Source organism: Pelophylax lessonae (assembly GCF_965119305.1).
Source record: "Pelophylax lessonae genome assembly, chromosome: 2".
NCBI lineage: Eukaryota > Metazoa > Chordata > Amphibia > Anura > Ranidae > Pelophylax > Pelophylax lessonae.
The window spans coordinates 376,821,974-376,842,518 of record NC_138769.1 but is presented as its reverse complement, the minus strand read 5'-3'; the positions used below and the strand labels follow the sequence as shown (position 1 = coordinate 376,842,518).

At 46.9% G+C, this 20,545-nt stretch overlaps 1 protein-coding gene across 1 annotated transcript in view; it reads right to left on the bottom strand.

Annotated features, from left to right (window-relative positions):
• The window catches only part of MED13 (mediator complex subunit 13), a 181,548-nt gene that overhangs the window by 84,868 nt on the left and 76,135 nt on the right, over positions 1 to 20,545 (bottom strand). The window contains exons 9-10 of the mRNA XM_082245707.1: positions 11,291 to 11,980; positions 1,829 to 2,036 (exon numbers count right to left, since the gene is read on the bottom strand). Coding sequence (XP_082101833.1) covers positions 1,829 to 2,036; positions 11,291 to 11,980 — 898 coding nt within the window. The remainder of the gene's footprint in view (positions 1 to 1,828; positions 2,037 to 11,290; positions 11,981 to 20,545) is intronic.

Here is a 20,545-nt window from a genome sequence, read left to right as displayed (position 1 = left end):
CTCTCCAGGGGGAGGGGGGGGGGGGGGGCAGCTACTCACCCTACGAGGAGGGCATAGCTCCAGACAGAACCCCTCCCCATCAAAATGAGGGGGCTGTCGGCTAGGAGGAACACTGTGACTCGGGCCGAGACCGCAGTCGTATGCAGCCTCGCGAGGAGTTATACTCGCAGGCCGGCACCCGTCCAATGGGGCTATGTTGCGGCCGACCTAGCGCGGAGCTGAGGTCTGCACGCACTCTCTGGCCAGACTGGGGTGACCACTGGATTCAGATTATCCAGCCCAGTTGATTGTAGATCTCACAGAAAAGAAAAAAAAGAAAATACATTTCTAGCTAAAAAAATTTGCCAGGACCAGAGATTCCAGTAAGGAACTAGGTCCTTACTCCTGACTAGGCAGAAAAAAAAAAACTGAGTACCTATAGCAGAGAGAGGGAGTATACCCCCTGGGACTGCCTATAGGCATAGCCAAATTATTTTTCTGCCTAGTATCCTACTCCATCCTGTAGGAGGCAGTATAACCCAATGGTTATGAAGATCAGGAGCTGTGTGTCAATGTACGAAAGAAAAAATAACTCAATACATCTTTTAAGACTTGTGTTGGTTATGTTTGTATAGGGTTTCGATAGAACATTTGCACAATTATGGTGGAATGTACAAAATCGGCAACATGTATGTATGCATGTATGTATGTAGGAGATATTTTACAAACCTTTAAAGTTTAAATAAAAAAAAAAAAAAAAAAAAAATTAGTTTAACATGAAAAATGAAAAACCGCAAAAATGGTTCAGACACCTGAGGTTAAGAGTGAAGAGCAAGGCCCAGCAGCAAAAGTGTTTAAATTGAGAAAGGGCTACATGACAAGGTGCACATTAGAGCATTTTGAAATATTCTCTATGCATTTTAAACACTAGAATCATATTTAGTATAACTTGAACAATAAAAAAAAATTATCAGCTGGATAGTTTTGGAAGGGATTTGTTTTTGCACAAAAAATCCACACACAATAATACAAAGCCCTAACAATAGAATGCACCAGACTACTCTACAGTCATAATGTAGCAACACAGGTAGCACAACAGTACATGACTTCCTTCTTAAGGGTTTATTGAAAGCAAATCGATTAATGATAAAAAGCATTAATGAACAGAATCAAAAATGTACACATTTAGAAAAAAACTCATTCTCCAAGCAGAAAAATGATGGCATGTTAAAGCTATCTGATACTTCACAAAATAAAGTCAAACACTGCACTGAAAATTGCTGCAAAGGGGAGGAGAATAATTCACTGAGTGATCTACCACACCCCACTTGCATGTCTATGATGAGTAACAAAAGGCAACTTGTTTAGCTGAAAGGGCAGAGCAGGTTCCCACGCACAGCTTTATATATTACACGGATGCATTTAAACTATTAGCATTACTGAAGGGGAAAACAGGCAAGGGAGAGGTAACCAACAGCAATTCATTTCAATGAACTTAATTTCTTATTGTCAAGTCAAATATACTAGAATATTGCCACTAGAGAAGAAAGTGGGTTAAAACTGAAACCACCATGAGTTCAATCTTTAAAACACTGGGTCATGAAGACCAAGAACAGCTAAACCATATCTTCTGCATGGATTACATATCTGAGGCAAGCAATCCCCATCCCCACAACAGATTGTAATGTTCTAAATATTTATCGAAATAGTAGTGGTTAATTAGCAAGTCAAGGGCACCAAGGTAGGCAATGTTTTGTTCCTTGTTAGTGTAAAACCTTTTGTTCTTCCATAACTATGGAAGCATAAACAAACATGAACTGACACACACTGAGTTTAACCTAAAACCAACCTTGTGTTTTTTCCCCACTTCTCTTTCATTGGTCTGCCTTTCCTTTTTAGCATCAAAGACAAACTCCACATCGCCATCCACAAATGCATAGGGATCAGATTCTTGCTCACTGTCTAATACAGTTGTTGGTATATATTGGTTTTTACTTTGATACTTTTGGAGCAAATCATCTGAAATCTTCAGCGTTTTTTTACAGTGCACCATTAACCTGAAAAATAAGTATAGACCATTAGAAAACCAACCAAATCAAAAAAGTATGCAGGAGTTAAATGTTGAGCACCTATGTTTAAAGGCTAACACCACCCATATTTAGGGTACAACATGAAACATCAAAGCAATCTACCCCCCGCCCCCCCCAAACCAGGTTCTTCTACCATACAGCTGCTGTCCCTGTTAAAATAGGTGTGTAGATTTGAGCCTCCACACACTAACACTGTACAATACACAAAACAGTACCAGACATACAGCAGGATTAACCAAGTTTCTTTTTGGTTTCACTTAACAGGGTTGGTACAAGTATCCACTTGAGTCCCAAGACCTTCTTTTCCCTTCTGTGTCAAAGGCCGCAGGTAATCACTCAAACAGCACAGGAAAAGCCGCTCAGGCGAGGCAAAGGCACCCAGGTGCTGGTCAGATCTGCCGTCCAGTGATCAGATATCCTAAGAGAAAAAGTGACCGCACTCAGGAGGTAGATGAACTTGAAGTGTTTATTCCCAATTGCAGAAAACAACGGTGCATCGAACAGACATGGCCACGGTTAACGCGTTTCACGACTACGGGTCACTTACCCATAGAGTTGTGAAACGCGTTAACCGTGTCCATGTCTGTTCGATGCACCATTGTTTTCTACGATTGGGAACACCAAGTTCATCTACCTATGAGTGCGGTCACTTTTTCTCTTTGGATATCTGATCACTAGCAGGTAATCACTGCATGAACAATAAGAGCCCATTCACACTGAGGTGTTTGAAAACTGCCCATCAAAACACTTAGCGCTTTTCACGTGTTAGAGGTGCGCTTTTTTTAAGGGCACTCAACTTCAAACTGCTTCAAGAACCATTTGGAGACGTTCTTGAACGGCTTTTCAGACGCTTCCCATTTATTTCAATGGAGGGGGAATTTTTGGTTTACCTGTAAAATATTCTTGGGAGTACATCATGGGACACAGAACATTTTCCATCCCTTACAACAGGGTCATATGCTGCCACCTTCAGGTAATTGGACAATGCCACAAAAAAAAAAAAAAAAAAAAAGGAAAAATCCCATTCTAAGCATAACCCCTCCCTATTAGGCAAGGCTTCAAGAAGCAAATCTTCAGCCACAATACAGAGGTCCAGGATCTGTCTGTCCAATGATTTACTCCAAAAAAAATAAAATAATTTTACAATTTAACCAAAAATCCCATTTTCTTTATCGTATATCATAGGACACCTTCGTAACCATTATGATAGGGATGTCCCAAAGCACTGAATATGAGGGAAGGGCAACAATAACTGGTCCCAAAGAACTAAACCAAAACAGTTTAGAACTTCACGCAGCAGCCTAGATAACATGCCGCATATGTAAACAGTGAACGCACCACACATGTGAGGCATCACTGCGAATGTCAGAGCGAGAGCAATAATACTAGCAGACCTCCTGTGTAAATCTAAACTGGTAATCTGCAACGGCTTTTAAAGCATCACCAATTGATAATTTAGTACCGTCGTTTGTCGCCATTCCATGAGTGCAAGCAATTTTAAAGCATAACATGTTCGGTATCTATTTACTTGCGTAACATCTTTCATATTATACAAAAATATTGGGGTATATATTTTGTATTTAAAGTGCAATGTATACAATCAGCGCCACCTGTGAAACAATACTATAAGCAAACACTTAAAATGTGATACAAATACAGTGTGTCAATGTAACAAACCTTGAAACCAGCTGTTGCTGTACACCTAATCAAGATTTCACCACACTACAAAAATCCTAGTAAATATATGGTGCAGCACCACTGAACTACACACATCTTACACATAAAATACTTCAAAATAAATTCAAAAAGTCTTTTAAATAATTTATAGTTCATCATCCACTGCCGTGTGCATCTAAATTCTTCATAGAAGAGATTAAATAAAACGTGCCACCGCCACCAGGTGAATTGTGTGCTCACCTCACTCTTGCTAATTACAGGCTTTACAACTCCCACCAGTCAGTCTGAAGTGGATGTCTTTCTCCTCTTTACTGGATCTAATGTTCCCAACTGCTTCAATACTCCTCAAGCGAACCACATTGAATACAAATGAAACTCAGTGTTCTCCATAAAATAAAAACTTTATCAAAATGCCCCCAATAAAAAGCACACACAAGATCAAATAAAACAGCATTCTTTGTGACACATCAGAGGGCTCACCGCACCACCCTGCTGTCGGAAAATGACACCACAACCCGGGCTCCTCCCATACGCGTATCACCGTGCAATTGGCTTCTCCTTCTCCTACTGAAGAAGCCAATTTGCACGGTGATACGCGACAGCCGGATGGTGTGGTGAACCGTGATGTGTCAAAAAAAAAAAGAAAAAATGCTGTTTATTTAATTTACTACACTGTGCTGGAGCCGATCAAATGACCAGACCAGAATAAGTAAGATTTGACTGGACTTCTACTTGAAATATTCTCATCTTCCTCTACGTTGTCCTCCGCTGATTTCTCGTCTATTAATAATGAGTGTCTAGGAGAGGGGGTAATGTCTGTTTGTAACCCAGGCAGTCCAAACCGTCAAGTATTCTGGAAAGCTGCTGCTGTAACCAGCGAGAAAAGATGAGAACTTCTCTATAACAAAGGAACTACAGGAAGGTGCCCCAAAAATACCAGATAGGTGGAGGGGGGTCACAGCCGCATGGCACAAACTGACCTACTGGAGATACTTTGCACAGGGTGCTGAGCTCCGATTCCTCCCTACCTGAAGAAGGTATTCGAGACCCTTCACCCCCTACACCCCCTCCTCCCTGACGTCGCTGAAACATTGACCTGCTTACACATATAAATGGAACCTTGGTGGACACATTGGTCCCAGTCAGCCATGCTGGTTTCCCTTGCAGACTTCTCACTAAATCTACCTGAGCATCATGCCCTCACAAGGAAAGGTGGATCGGTCGCTTTGCTGCAGCCCCACAAGAAAGCTCTGCTGCCACCTGTAGTCCCACTGGGAAAAAAAAACTGTTGCAACATGTAGTCCCAGAGGTATGCTCTGCTGCGATCTGTAGTCCCACAAGGATCATTTTGCCTCTGTACTGCCGATCCACCACACTCGTGACATCATGGCAGTACTGCAAATGCTGCCGTGATTATTCATGTGTAAATGCAAGGGGGCGGTGAAAAACTCTCCACTCTTGCATTTGGTGCTCAGAGCCTCCTAAACAGCCCCTTGTTATGTATTGCTAGGGGAAGTCCTCGAGGCCATGTACATAATTAAAAAAAAAAAAAAAAAAAAAAACTTACATGTCACCAGGAGAGAGTACTCTAGGGCAGTGGTCCTCAACCCTGGCCTACAGGGCCCACTACCAGGCCAGATTTTCTTTTTAAACGGTTTTTAAAGGCCAGATTTTCAAGATAACTGAAATACATCCCAGGTGATATCATTTGCTGCTCAGTGATTGCAGTACTCTAGTCTGCATCTCCCCAAGGTAATACCTAAAATCTGGCCTGTTAGTGGGCCCTGTAGGGCAGGGTTGAGGACCACTGCTCTAGGGCACTCGCAAGCCCACCCTGGAGGCACTGCCATAAGGGCCTGTTTTAAGCTTTGCCTAACAGGGAAGGGTGATGCCAAAGAAAAGCCATCCCGTTGTTTTCTGCCAGGGTCCAATCACTTGACAGTTTTAGCACCTTATTGTAATGAATATGAAGATGCTCTGTGTACCGTGGTGTATTGTAAAATGGGATTTTTGTCTTACCGTAAAATCCATTTCTCTGATGTTCATTGACGGACGCAGCTCTTCATCTTCTTGACCGTAGGGTTATATTGCCCCCTACAGGAGTAGGACACTAGGCAGAGAAAAAGCTTGAACACGCCTATGGGGCAGTCCTGGGGGGTATACTCCCACATCCTGCTATAGGTATTCAGTTTTTCTAATAAGCAGTATCAGAAGGAAAAAACCCAATCAAATAGAGAGGCAGGTGCTGTGTCCATCAATGAACACGGAAATGGATTTTACGGTAAGACAAAAATCCCATTTTCTCTTTCGTTCATTGACACAGCTCTTCATCTTCATGACTAAGGATGTCCCAAAGCAGTGTCAAACATGACAGCAGAAAAAACAAACTTCCCCAAGGCTAAACATAGCCAACCAGGTAACTTGGAGCTCAACTGAAAAAAACACCCTCAAAGGAGGACAAGGTCTTCTAAACAGCAGCCTGCAGAACTTGTGGCCAAAAGAAGCATCCGCAGATGCCAACACTTCCACCTTCTAAAACTTTGTGAATGTGTGTATAGACGACCAGGTAGCTGCCTGCAAACCTGCATCACTGACGCCTGATGACAAAAGGCCCAGGAGGCACGAAGCGACTGAGTACAGTGCGCCTTGACAGAGAAAGGAGGAACCTGACCCTTAACAGAATAAGTCTGAAGCACAGTCTGTCTAATCCATCTGGCAATGGTCGCAGCAGGAGCAGCCAGCCCCTTGCCAAGTCCATCCGTGAGGACAAATAGAGAATCTGATTTCCTAAAACACTCTGTAGCTGCCAGATGGCAGGCAGAATATTAGCATGCATAAGGAAGGGGATGTATTCCAGAGATAAAACTATAATCTTACCACTTCATAAAACTCTGGTCTGACCGCATCTGGAGTATTCTGTCCAGTTCTGGTCGCCAGTCCTCAGAAGGGGATGTGTTGGAGCTGGAGAGAGTCCGGAGAAGGGCAACTAAACTAATTAGGGGATTGGAGGACCTTAATTATGAAGAGCGTTTACAAGCGCTTGATTTATTCTCCCTGGAGAAGAGACGCCTGAGAGGGGGCATGATAGCAATATTCAAATACCTCAATGGTGATCTCGGCATAGAAAAAAAGCTATTCAGTCGCAAAGATTGCATGAGGACACAAGGCCATACAATGCGATTAAAGGAGAAGCGTTTTAACCTCAGGTTACGCAGGGGGTTCTTTACTGTTAGGGCTACAGGATTGTGGAATTCTCTACCACAAAAAGGTAGTTACTGCGGGAAGTATGGCTACTTTTAAAAGACTCTTGGACGTACATCTCAAGGATCAGAACATTAAGGGGTATGAGAGAGGATTACGGCCACACACACCTAAATAGGTTGAACTGGATGGACTATTGTCTTTATTCAACTTCAACTACTATGCAACTATGTAAAAATGTCGTCATTCAGATGAAATCAGAGACGACCATCGGAAAGGAACGACGGGTCATGGACGCAGAACTACCTTATCCCTGTGAACCACCAGGTAAGGTGAAGGACAAGACCACACCACTAGTTCAGACACCCTGTGCGCTGAAATAATGGCCACCAAAAAGGCCACCTTCTGAGACAACATAAGCAGGGGAATCTCCCAAATATTTTCAAAGGGAAGCCTCTGGAGAACTGACACCACCAAATTGAGGTCACACGGTGGCAATGGAGACTGCACTGGAGGAACCAAGTGTCCCATGCCCTGGAGAAAAATGTGCACCAAGGAGTGTGGCCAAGGGGCACTGAAAGAAAACCCCCAAGGCCGAGACCTGGCCCTTTATGGTACTCAAGGCCAGGCGCTGCACAAGCCCTCGATGGAGGAAAACCAAGATCTGAGCCACCGAAAAGGAACGAGGGTGAACCCGGAGGGATTCACACCAAGCAATGTAGGTCTTCCGTGTACGATGCCAAATCCTCCTAGAAGTAGATTTTCTAGCTTTTAAAAGCATAGGAATCACAGTCAGGCAACCCTTTGTCCATCAGCACCTGGCTTTCACCAGCCAAGCCGTCAAAGCCAGCGACTGTAAAGCAGGATGGAAGATTGGCCCTTGGGACAGCAGATCTTCCCTGAGAAGAAGACTCCAAGGAGCATCAGCAACCAGCCGTACCAGATCGGCGTACAAATACCGGCGAGGTCGGTCTGGAGCCACTAGGCTGACCAGAATCCCTTCTGCCTCTATCCTGTGTAGTAGTCTCAGCAGAAGCTGGAGAGGAGGAAATGCGTAAATCAGACGATACTGACTACAAGGAGCCACTTAAACATCGGTAGTGACGGCTAGAGGATCCCGAGACCGTACCACAAACCTCTGAACCTTCCTGTTGAGGAAAGAGGCCAACAGATCCACCTCTGGAGTACACCACTGGAGACACAACTGATGAAACCCCTCCGGATGGAGAGACCATCCTCCCTGGTCTAACGCCTGTCGACTGAGATAGTCTACTTGCCAATTTTCCACCCCTGGAACAAATCTTTCTGCCCACCTTAGAATGCCAGCTACTTTCCGAGCCTCCAGTACACTTCTTGTGTCCCCTTGGTAATTGACATAGGCCACGGCATTGTCCGATTAAGCCTACACTGGACACCCCTGGAGACAACTTGTCCAACGATCCAAAGTCTGATCACTCGGAGCTCCGGTACATTGATCTGTAGTCTGGACTCTTCCGGAGACCAGACACCCAGAGCGCAATCTGTGCCGAGGATGCCTCCCCATCCGGACAGGTGCATGCAAGTCCAAAAAGAGATGACCCTCTGCTGGACAGCAAAAGCCAAATTGCCTCCTGCAACTTTTGAAGTTTTTCCTGAGGAAGAAACACTCTGGCTGAGGACAAGTCCAGAGCCAGACCCAGATAGACTAGGCTTTTAGACGGAACCAGGACAGACTCCTAAAAATTCAGAAACCAACCAAACTCCCTCAGTGTTTGCTGAGTAATCTCCAAGTTGTCCAACAAGGCGGACAAAGATTAAGCTAAAAAAAAGCAGATGGTCCGGGTACCCCAGTACTGCGATCCCCCGCTGAGGCAGTAATGCTAGAACCGGTGCCAACACTTTCGCAAAGACCCGAGGAGCAGAAGCGAGACTAAAGGGTAAAGCCACAAATTGATAATGTTTCCCGCCCACGGCAAAAACAGAGGAAACGCTGATGGGCAACACATATTGGGATGTGAAGGTAGGTGTCGAACGCAATGGAGGCGAGGAAATCCCCATGATGTAGGTACACCATCACCGTGCGCATTGACTCCATGTAGAACGTCTGTACCCGCACAAAGCAGTTTAGCGCCTATAGGGTTCAGTATTTGGCACACCTTGCCCTCCTTCCTGGAAACTGTAAACAGGGGTAAAAACCTTAAAAAAGTGTTTTGACTTTGGAGCCAGAACAATCATCCCTTAAAGTAACAAATCTTGCACCGCCCCACAGGAGATCCTTTAAGCGACCTGGGGATAAGTGCGGGTTGGAAGGGAAGAACCTTTTCGGAGGATATGATCGAAACTCGATCTTGTAGCTGGAGCGAATTACTTTATGGACCCACTTGTCTAGGAGGTCCACGGATCAGCAAAGCAGTGAAGGCCCCCCCCCCCAACCCCAGATATGGGTGAGGGGGCCCCTCCATGCGGAGGAATTTTTGTCCGCAGGTCTGGCAGCACCTGCTCGTAGTTTGCCCGACCAAGACCTTTGGAACCGAAAGGGCTTGGATCCCTTGTCTTTAGACCCTTAGGGATGAAAAAGTCACTTGTGAGCCGAAAAAGTGGGTCCCCATCCCTCAACGGGACTCTTTACCCCTGGAAGCCTGAGGAAGAACAGTACTCTTTCCCCCTGTGAGGCCCTTGATGATGTCATCCAAGGCAGCTCCAAACAGGCGATCCCCCACAAATGGAAGATCAGACAAGGCCTTCTTAGAAGCCTGGTCCGCAGACCAGCATTTCAGCCAGATAATGCGCTGCATGACCACTGCTGGGACAGACAGTCTAGAAAGAAGGGGAGCGGCATCCAAAGAGGCATCACAAACTGTAGCCCTTGGAACAACTGATCAGTCAGCTCCAAGGTAGGGGGGGGGGGGGGAGCTGCTTCTCCTCAAGGTCCCGGCGTAAAAGCTTAGCTCACTCGGTCAGAGTTTGCGACACCAGGGCAATAGTATTTACCAGCCTAATCGGCGAACCAGGGAAAGCCATATATGGCGGGCCAGAGCCTCTGCCCTCTTATTAGCGGAACCTGTAAAAGCTGTGGACTCCTCAACCGGAATGAAGACAGCTCAATTTGACCAGTGCCGCAAGTCCACCTGTAACGCTGTTAATCCTCATAAGAATACAGCAAGCAAAAACACTTAGCAACCACTGCGTTTTGGACAACTCCACTGTTTTTCTATAATGATGTCAAGGAAAGCGGAAAGAGGAACACCCTTACAGCTTTGAAGGGCCTGTGGGTGCCAAAAGGAACCGGTGCCTCCGACGCTGCATTAGCTGCAAACTCAATTTTTAAAGTTTCACGCACTGACAGTGCATCCACCAGCGCCCATTTAGGCGCGGGTAGAGGAGCAGAGGAATCCGCTACTTACCACACCAGGAACAGGGTGGGCACGGCTTCTGAAAAAGACACCGCTCCATCGTAATGTGGTTGCTGTTAGCCAGGAAGGACCGCTGCGACTGGCCAAAGCCAGTTTGTATGCACCCTCGTGAGACGTTTAACTTGCAGGCCAGCCCCTGTCCAGTGGGGCTAGGTCGCGGCCAACCTAGCGCAGAGCTGCAGTCTGCTCGAGCTCGCTGGTAGGACTGGGGGGACCCTAAGGATCTATATTATCCAGTTCGTCGCTCAGTCCAGCACTTCATTGTAGCTCTCACAGGAACAAAATAATAAAAAGAAGAACAAATCCCATGTAAAGAAAAAATTGCCAGGACCAGAGATCCCAGCAAGGAACTAGGAATACCTATAGCAGGAAGTGGGAGTATACCCCTAGGGACTGCCCCATAGGCATATTGAAGCTTTTTCTCTGCCTAGTATCCTTCTCCTGTAAGGGGCAGTAGAACCCTTCAGTCAAGAACATGAAGAGCTGCATCCGTCAATGGACGAAAACATTTTTTTCCGGTGCATGGGTGTACGTTTAATTGCTCTACACTTATTTTCCATTTAATTTTTAATTTTAATTGTGGAAGTCAATTGTCAGCTTGTTAGGTTTATATACATTCACAGCTGTTCTAGCATTTGGGGGTGTGTGTAACCCCTGCTGTCCAGGCTATATTCAAAACATACACCTAAGTCACCTCCCTCTTCCAATTAGACAGAAGCATTTAAGTGAGAAGGCAAGACTTTTTACACAAATATACATATATCTCAGCACATATACATACAGTACACAATGTTGACAAACTGCAGGAACCTTTAAAACTTATTATTCTATGAGGAATAACCTACTAGTTAGTAGGATCAGAAGGATGGGACCATACCAAATTTAAAAAGGCAGGAATAAACTGAAAAAGTATCCATTTCAGACACCCATATAATTACATATAGGACTCACTCTGTGACTGAAGTAATGTTTTCCCTTCCCGAAGGACCAAACGCATCATCTTTCAGCTTATCACTTGGAAGTGGTGGAGGAAGAAACTCTGACTCTTTTCTCTTTGGGAGTTTGTAATACATCCAGGTATTGTCTGCTTCTCGTTCCTCCAGATGAACTGCAGTGCCAACATACACTGTTGGCTCTAGGACTTCAGTGAATGCTGCAGCAAAGGTTTGAGATAAGCCATCTAACCTTTCATCTATTGCTTTTGCTGGGTTTAGTGGATCTGGTGTTGGCATTTGATAAAAATGTTGACTCTGAGGAGTAGATGGATTTTTAATGGGTTCCCCACCATCATCAAGACCCTCACAAGGGTGTGGACTCAAGGGAGGAGGTGGAGGTGAGCCGCTCATTTCATTGACATGCAACTGTGGTGTTTTTGCTACATCACTGGGTCGAATGTTTGAGAAACGTCCTCTACCGTCTTGGGAACGAATGCCAAGTCTCTGGTTTGCAGTGTCTGCTTCTATACTAACATCGTCAAAAATAGGTACTCGATGATGGAAAGGAGTCAGTGGGCGCTTCTGAGGCTTGTCACCCTTTTCCTGCTTTTCATTAGTCTTGTGCTTTTGAGCTGCTTGCTGCTGGGGCCCTGTAGGAGGCACCTGCCCTGGTTGACCTGAATTTCGCTGTTTAAGGTTTTTGTGCCTGTAAAGTGGAAATAAAAAAAGAATAACTAACAATATTGCTACAATAAATGCCTGAAATAAAAGCGGATCATAAAATCGTATAAAGATTACCTCCACTTTTTTTGACAAAAACAATCACCTCCAAGAGATCAATATACATTGCATGAATGTTAATAAGGCTTCGCTTGCTATTTTGGATACCGATTCTGAATGGGAGGGACTGGATCATCCTAATCAAAGGCTTGAACTCTACATTCTAATGGTAATGTTGCAGGGTCTGCATCCCTTTAGAAATATTTAAACTAAAATCTTACACTTTATCCAAAACTAAAAAAAAAATAAAAAAATTTGCCTTTGTGAGGGGGATTAAAACACCTGGCAGCTTTTATTGCGGTCTGTATTCCCTGTCAGGGAGATTAACCTTCTCCATTTGTTCTTTTTACCACTATCATAGAAAAGTGAAAGTAGAAAATCTAAAATTTTGGGTTGTCCCCAGAAAAGCGAGGGGAAATCTTCCAATAGGGAAGCTAGTTCTGATGGCCTGGGGGTCCCAAAGGAATTCCCTTAAGTTGCAGGGATTTCCTTTCACTTCTTGTTTGGGCTATGGGACAGGAAGTGAAAGTAAATCTCTGCAATGGGACACAGATGGGGGGAAAAAAAAAAAAATGCGACAGTGGTTATAACCCTCCCTTGCTCTATCCAAAATATAGAAAAAAATATATATAAAGTTTTGCCCATAGCTCTACTTTAACTCATGAGAAGTATCGCACTAAAACTGAAGCTCCAATTTTAGAGAGCCTAAAACGTGTAGCAAAGTTACCCATTGAGAACAGCTTCTGAATCTAAAACTTGCAGAAATAAAGTTCAGACTATACAGGGCCTGAGCACATCGCCTTAATTTAAAAAAAAAAAAAAAAAAACATGGTTTAGCCTCATTATTACTACCCCCCAACCGCTCCCCTTTAAAGTGATTCTAAAGCTTTTTTATTTTTATTAATTAAACCTATACTTACCTGCTCAGTGCAATGGTTTTGCAAAGAACAGACTGAACCTCCTTCTGGGGTCCCCCTGCCAGCACTCTGTCTCCTTTTCTTCAGTGAGTACCCCCCATAGCTGCTTCCTATGGGAAAACTCAACCAGGCTTGTTCCCTAGTCGTACGGCCTGCATCCATACACACAGACAGTGCAGCTCGGCCCTGCCACCTTGTCACAGGATTTAATTGCCAGCAGCAGGAGCTAATGGATCCTGATGCTGCATCTGCGTCCTATAGGGAGAGAGAGCACCGCTGCTCTCGGGCACAGGTGCTGGATCAAGTTTGCGCTTAAGTATTTAACCACTTGCCGACCAGTCGCCGTAGTTCTACCGCTGCAGGTCGGCTCTGTTATGCGAGACGACGTAGCTGGACATCGTTTCATGTGGCAGAAAGTGGAACTGGCTAAAGGGGAAGCCAATCAGCCGGTCTGACGGACCCAATGTCCGCCGGGCACCCGTGATCGCTACCTATGGAGACAGAACAGCGGTCTGCCAATGAACACATGGCAGACCGCTGTTCTGTCAGTGTTAAACACCGGGATTGTGTGTTCCTCCTAGTCAGGAACACCGGGAACGTGTGTTCCTCCTAGTCAGGAACACCGGGAACGTGTGTTCCTCCTAGTCAGGAACACCGGGAACGTGTGTTCCTCCTAGTCAGGAACACCGGGAACGTGTGTTCCTCCTAGTCAGGAACACAGGGGTCTTGTGTTCCTCCTAGTTAGGAACACAGGGGTCTTGTGTTCCTCCTAGTTAGGAACACAGGGGTCTTGTGTTCCTCCTAGTTAGGAACACAGGGGTCTTGTGTTCCTCCTAGTTAGGAACACAGGGGTCTTGTGTTCCTCCTAGTTAGGAACACAGGGGTCTTGTGTTCCTCCTAGTTAGGAACACAGGGGTCTTGTGTTCCTCCTAGTTAGGAACACAGGGGTCTTGTGTTCCTCCTAGTTAGGAACACAGGGGTCTTGTGTTCCTCCTAGTTAGGAACACAGGGGTCTTGTGTTCCTCCTAGTTAGGAACACAGGGGTCTTGTGTTCCTCCTAGTTAGGAACACAGAGATCTTGTGTTTCTCCTATTGTTTCTCCTATTTAGGAACACAAGTCTCTGTGTTAACTCAGTAAGTAAATCCCCACACAGTTAGAAAGAATACCATATGCACACATTTAACCTTTGATCGCCCTTGGTGTTAACCCTTTCCCTGCCAGTGTCATTAGTACAGTAACAGTGCATATCTTTAACACCGATTACTGTAATGTCACCATCCCCCATAAAGTATCAAAAGTGTCAGTTAGGTGCCCAATCTGTCCGCCGCAGTACCATTAAAAATCACTGCTAGCCTCCATTACTAGTAAAAAAAAAAAAAAAAAAAAATATATATATATATATATATATATATATATATATATATATATATATATATATATAAATTTTTGTCATATTTGTCTCCTTTTCTCTGATGTTCATTGACAGACAGCTCCAGAATCTTAACCATTGGGTTGTGCTGCCCCCTGCAGGAGTAGGACACTAGAGAGGAAAACGCTTTACCATGCCTATGGGGCAGTCCCAGGGGATATACTACCACACTCTATAGGCATTCAGTTTTGTTGCAAGCAGTGTCAGAAGAATAACAATCCAACTCAGTAGAGGCGTGGGTGCTGTGTCAATCAATGAACATCAGAGAAAAGGATTTTATGGTAAAACAAAAATCTATTTTTGTCTTTTGGTCATTGACAGACAGTTCCAGAATCTTCCTATCTATTGGGACTTCCCAAAGCAATGTTAAACATAAGAGTGGGAAAAAACAGCAAAAAAAAACAAAACAAAAAAAACAAAATTCCAACAGGGCTAAACTTAGCCAACCCGGTAACATGGAGCTCAACCAGGAACAACTGGAGCTCACCTGAAAACAATACATCCACAAAGAGGACCAGGTCCTCTCAAACAGTGGCCTGCAAAAGCAGCATGTCAGTACATCCATTTTTAAAAATTTAGTGAATGTGTGCACAGACGACCAGGTGGCCGCCTTGCAAACCTGCGTCACTGACGCCTGATGACGGAAGGCCCAAGCGGCACTAAGTGATTGCGTAGAAAGCACCTTAATAGGGAACGGAGGAACCTGACCCTTGATGGAGTAGGCCTGCACCACCGTCTGTCTTGTCCATATAGAAATGGTCGCGGCAGACGCAAACCAACCCTTTCCAAGGTCCATCCATAAGAACAAACAGTGAGGCTGATTTCCTAAATGACTCGGTTGCCGCAGGCTAGACCCTGAGCGCCCGACCCACATCCAGAGAGTGCAAGGCAATCCCCCTAGGATGTGACTTCTGACACAGGGAAGGCAACATAATGTCTTCATTCAGATGGAAATCGGAAACAACCTTCGGAAGGAAAAACTGACAAGGGCGAAGCACTACTTTATCTTTGTGAGATAAGCGAAGGTGGACAAGACAATGCTGCCAGCTCCCACACCCTGCGTGCAGAAGTAATAGCCACCAAAAAGGTAACCTTCTGGGACATCATAAGCAGAGGAAAGCTTAGGAATATTTGTGAAAAGCGATTACTAGAGAACTGACAGCCCCAAATTAAGATCCCCCGGAAGAAAATGCGACAGAACTGGGGGAGCCAATTGGCAAACCCCCTGAATAAAGGTGCGAACCAAAGAATGCTTAGCCAAAGGACGCTAAAAGACGACCGCCAAGGCTGAAAACCTGCCCCTTGACGGTACCCAAGGCCAGGCGCTGCTCAACACCTTGTTGGAGGAATGGCAAAGTCTGAGCCACCAAAAGGGAACGGGTATAACCCCCAAAAGAAACACATATCGCGTAATGTATGTCTTCCAGGCCCGATGGTAAATCTTCCTAGGAGGTCGATTTTCTAGTCTTTAACAGTGTGGGAATCACTGATACAGACTACCCCCTATCCTTCAGCACCTGGTTTTCAACAGCCAAGCCGTTCAGCCAGCAACTGTAAGGAAGATTGACCCTTGAGCCAATAGATCTTCTCTAAGAGGAAGTCTTCAAGGGGCACTGGCGACTGGCAATACCAGATCAGCGAACCAGGAGCGGCGAGGCCAGTCTGGAGACACTAGGATGACCAGATCCCTTTTGCCTCGATAGTTCGCAGGAGACTCGCCAGAAGTTTTAGCGGGGGGGAAAGGCGTACATCAGATGATACGATACTGGTCCCAAGGAGCCACCAGTACATCTGTGGCGTCGGCCAGAGGATTCCGATGCCTTACCTCAAACCTATATATCTTCCTGTGGAAAACGAGAGGCCAACAGGACCAACTCTGGACTTCCCCACCAGAGACACCACTGATAAAAAAAACCTCCGGAGGAGATGTCCAGTATATATATCGATCAGTAGTCTGGATTCTTCGATAAAGAGAGACCAACAGGTCAACCATGGAAGTACCCCCCAACTGGAGACACAGCTGGACCTTACAATGCCGGCTAACACTTCTTGTGCCCCCTTGGTGATTGACGTAAGCCACGGCTGTGGCACTGTCCTATGGAATCCTTACCGGGCACCCCTTAGGGCAATTTGTCCAATGAGCCTGACAAATTTTATTGCCTGAAGTTCCATTATATTGATCAGTAGTCTTGACTCCTCCAGAGTCAAGACCCCTTGAGCACATCCGTGCCCAAAATACCTCCCCACCTGGACAGTCTGGCAACTGTGGAGGCCACCGTCCAGTACAGGGCAAGGAAGGGTTTGCCCTGTCGAAGTGCCGAAGAGTGATGCCACCACATCAGGGACCCTCTCGTAATCAGGCTCAACAGGATCAGATTGTCTAGAGACTGGATTCTTGCCCTACTTGGCAAACAACTCTCTTTGTAGAGGTCCCAGTACAGGAATCCCCCACTGCCGCTACAATGCCCAAACTTTTGTGAATACCCAAGGAGCTGAGGTGAGACCATAGGGTAATGCCATGAATTGATAATGCTCCTCGCACACGGCAAAGAGGAGGAAATGCTGATGACCAACATGTATTGGAATATGGAGGTAAGCGTCCTTTGACGTAGGGGTGACACTACCGCACAAATGGAATCCATTCGAATCTTCTGTACCCGCACAAGGCAGTTCAAAGCCCTGTCAAGAATTGGACGTATCATGCCTTCCTTCCTGGGAACTGTAAACTTTGAAACCTTGAAAATGTTCCGATTTTGGAACTGGATCTTGTAGTAGAAAGTCTTGCACCGCCCCGAAAAGCCCCCACAGGCAGTCTGGGGACAAACGCAGGTTGGAAGTAAAGAACCTCACTGGAGGATAAGACCGAAACTCGATCTTGTAGCCGGCCCGAACCAGCTCATGGACCACCCCCCCCCCTTCTTGAATCAGAGAGGTCCATGGATCCAGGAAAAAAAAGCAAAAATGTCCCCCCACCTCAGACACAGGTGAGAGCGCCCCTTCAGGCAGAAGAAGGCTTGTCTGCAGGTCTGGAAGAACCCACTCTCTGCTAACCAGACCAGGTCCTCTTGGAACCTCTGGAGGTGGTCCTGACAGAGTTCGATCCTTTGTCTTGAGATCCCGAGAGACGAAAAGGCCGCATATGAGCCAAAAAAAAAAAAAAAAAAAAAAAAAAGGCTCACATCTGCGACAAGACTCCTTGCCCCTGGCAGCCTGTGGAAGAAGAGTACTCTTCCCCCCTGTAAGACCTTTAATGATATCCTCCATATCATGCGCCAAAGGACCACTGCTGTAACAGACAGCTTAAAAACTAAGGGAGCAGCATCCAGAGAGGCATCACAAACTGCAACCCCTGGATCAACTGGTCCGCCAGCTCTGCAAGGGCAGGGGGAAGCTGTGCTCCCTCCAGATCCTGGAGCAAAAGCTTGCCCACTCCTTTAAAGTCTGGGACACCAATGCTATGGTGGACACTGGCCTAAGAACCAAACCGGCCACAGTAAACATGTGGCGGGTCAAAGTCTCGGATCTCCTGTCAAAAGGGGTCTTTAAAAGCCAGAGACTCCTTTAACAGAATAGAGTATATTTATTCAGCCTGGAACCTGAGAATTCACCACAGGTGGGACTCTCTACTTTAAAGTGGAAGTAAACCCTCCTATCGTTTTCAAGCAAGGAAGCTGCCATCTTGGCCTTTGTTTGATCTTCAACTGCCATGATGCTGCAAATGTGATCAGTTATTATACCAGCCATTGGATGGTTTGATAGTTTGGTTGAGAGCACAACAAATGGGAGCGTTACATTTCCGGCACGTGCCGGAAATGTAACTTTTATTATACTGTTAAATTAAGGAGTTTACTTCCTCTTTAACAGTGACTCTTCAAAGGGATACTGTCCAGCAAAAAGCTTAGGCACCGACCTATTGCGTTTAGGTCACTGACTCAAGACAATTGTGTCAAAATAGGCGGGAAAAGGGAATACCGGTGCCGCTTTTGGGGGGCTGCGGGTAGCAAAGGGGACCCGCACCTTCTGACATAGCAGCAGCTGCATCCTCCATTTTTAAAGTTGCCCGCATCGATACAATCAGTGCATCTACCAGCACCGTTTAATGCACGGCTGCAGTAGAAGAGGAATTATCCTCACTAACAGAGCACCCGAAGAGCGTAGATTCAGACCCACTAAGCTCGCCCTGAAACATACCAATCAGAGGAGACCGCCGACTGCGATCCCGCAAGTGGACGCCGGCCAGGGGGCCACAAATGGACCACCTATGAGACCCTGCAAAAGTCAAGGCCTTAAGAGCCCCCCATAGAGGACATAACAGAACATAGCGAACCCTTAAGGTACCCCCCCCGCTCACACAATAGCAACAAGACTGTCACTAAAAATGAAGCGCCCCCACAACGCCACCCGGTTCAAGGGAGGTGCCAAGCTGACCATATGGCCCAGCAGGCCGCAGCCTAAATTTTTGTGGGGGCCCAGCCGCAAAAAGCATAGATCCTCAGTCCGGCAGATGCCCAAGGGGGAGTTGGGGGCTTCAGCTAGACCCACTGAGGCTGCCCCCCAACTAAGGCGCTCAATTCAGGCAGTGGCCTATATTTTGGAGGGGGTTGCTCCACCACCAGGACACGAGCCCCTGCAGGTCTAACCACCCAGGGCAGCTGGGGGGAAGGCGGATGCCCACACGGGAGGGAGTGGCTTCAGCCACCCTCTCAGGGGCCGCCTCACATAGGTTCCGCCGAGTAGGACGCAAAGCTGCAGCCTAACTTTTAGGCCGGATCTGGCCGCGTGAGGTAAAACATCCGCTCCCCCAGCCCAACAACCGCCGCAGGGAGCCCCGAGGACATCCCTGCCCTAGCCACCAACCCACCGGATGCCAGGGAACCCTGCTCAACCCCCCGTTGCGCCACAGGAAAAACCCAGTCAGCAGCTCAGCCAGTAGGCACCTACAGCCAACCCCCCCCCCCCCAGGAGCATGTGGCAGAGCAAGCTCAAAAACAGCACCCGGGGAGGGGGGCCGAAAGACCCACAGTGATTGCGTAGAGGGGCTGGGGTGAAGGGAGGGCAACCCAGGGGTCCGACAGCCCCAGGGATGGGCCTACGCGCATCGCAAAAGATGACCAGGGGAGAGGGGGGGACACTACTTATACCATGGAACCAGGTGGGCACTGCTCTACGCAGACCACCACACCATCGGAATGGGGTGCTGTGGGCGAAGAGGCACGCTGCAACTCAGGCTAGGATCAGATCATTTGCTCCCTTGCGAGACGTTAACTCGCTGGCCAGCTGATGAAACCCCTCCGGATGAAAGGACCACTCACTCCCCTTAGTCCAACACCTGCTGACTGAGTTAATCAGCCTGCCAATTTTCCACCACGGGAATGTGTACGGCAGAGGGACCCGAGGGTCCTATCATCCCAAGGAGGGGCCCACGTCCACCCCAAAACCCTCCAGGGGGAGAGGGGGACAACCTGTCACCATTCCAGGAACCAGGCGGGCACCGCTCTAGAGAGAACCCCTCACCATCAAAATGGGGGGACCTGTCGGCCAGGAGGAACGCTGTGACTTGGGCTGAGACCTGGTCGTTTGCGACTTTTTGAGGAGTTTAACTCGCAGGGCAGCCCCCGTTCAATGGAGTCATGTCGTGGCCAACCTAGCGCGGAGTTGAGGTCTGCGCGCGCTCGCTGGCCAGACTGGGGTGACCACTGGATCTAGATTATCCAGCCCGTCGCCCAGAACGGCAGTCGATTGTAGATCTCACAGGAAAAAAATTGCTAGGACCAAAGATCCCAGCAAGGAGCTAGGTCCTTACTCCTGACTAGGCACTTTTTGCTAGCCCGTCGCCAGCAAGCCATCTTCACCTGGGACAAGGGAATCCAGGACCGCAGTCAGTGCATGATGGATGGATGGTTGGGACCCGGAAGGCCCCGCAGCCTCAAGAGAGGGAATCAGGTGGGAGAAATGTGCTCCAGAGACTCCATGAGTCACCAGGGGGACCCCACAAAAAGTGTAACACACTGGTAAGGGAAAACCCCCACCATGCTGGAAGAACCATCTGGTCGCCAGGCACAAAGCACCAAGTGATCCTCAGCAGAGAGGGAGAGGACCCAACCAGACTCACCACCCACAGAAACAGGCATCTGCAGCCACCAG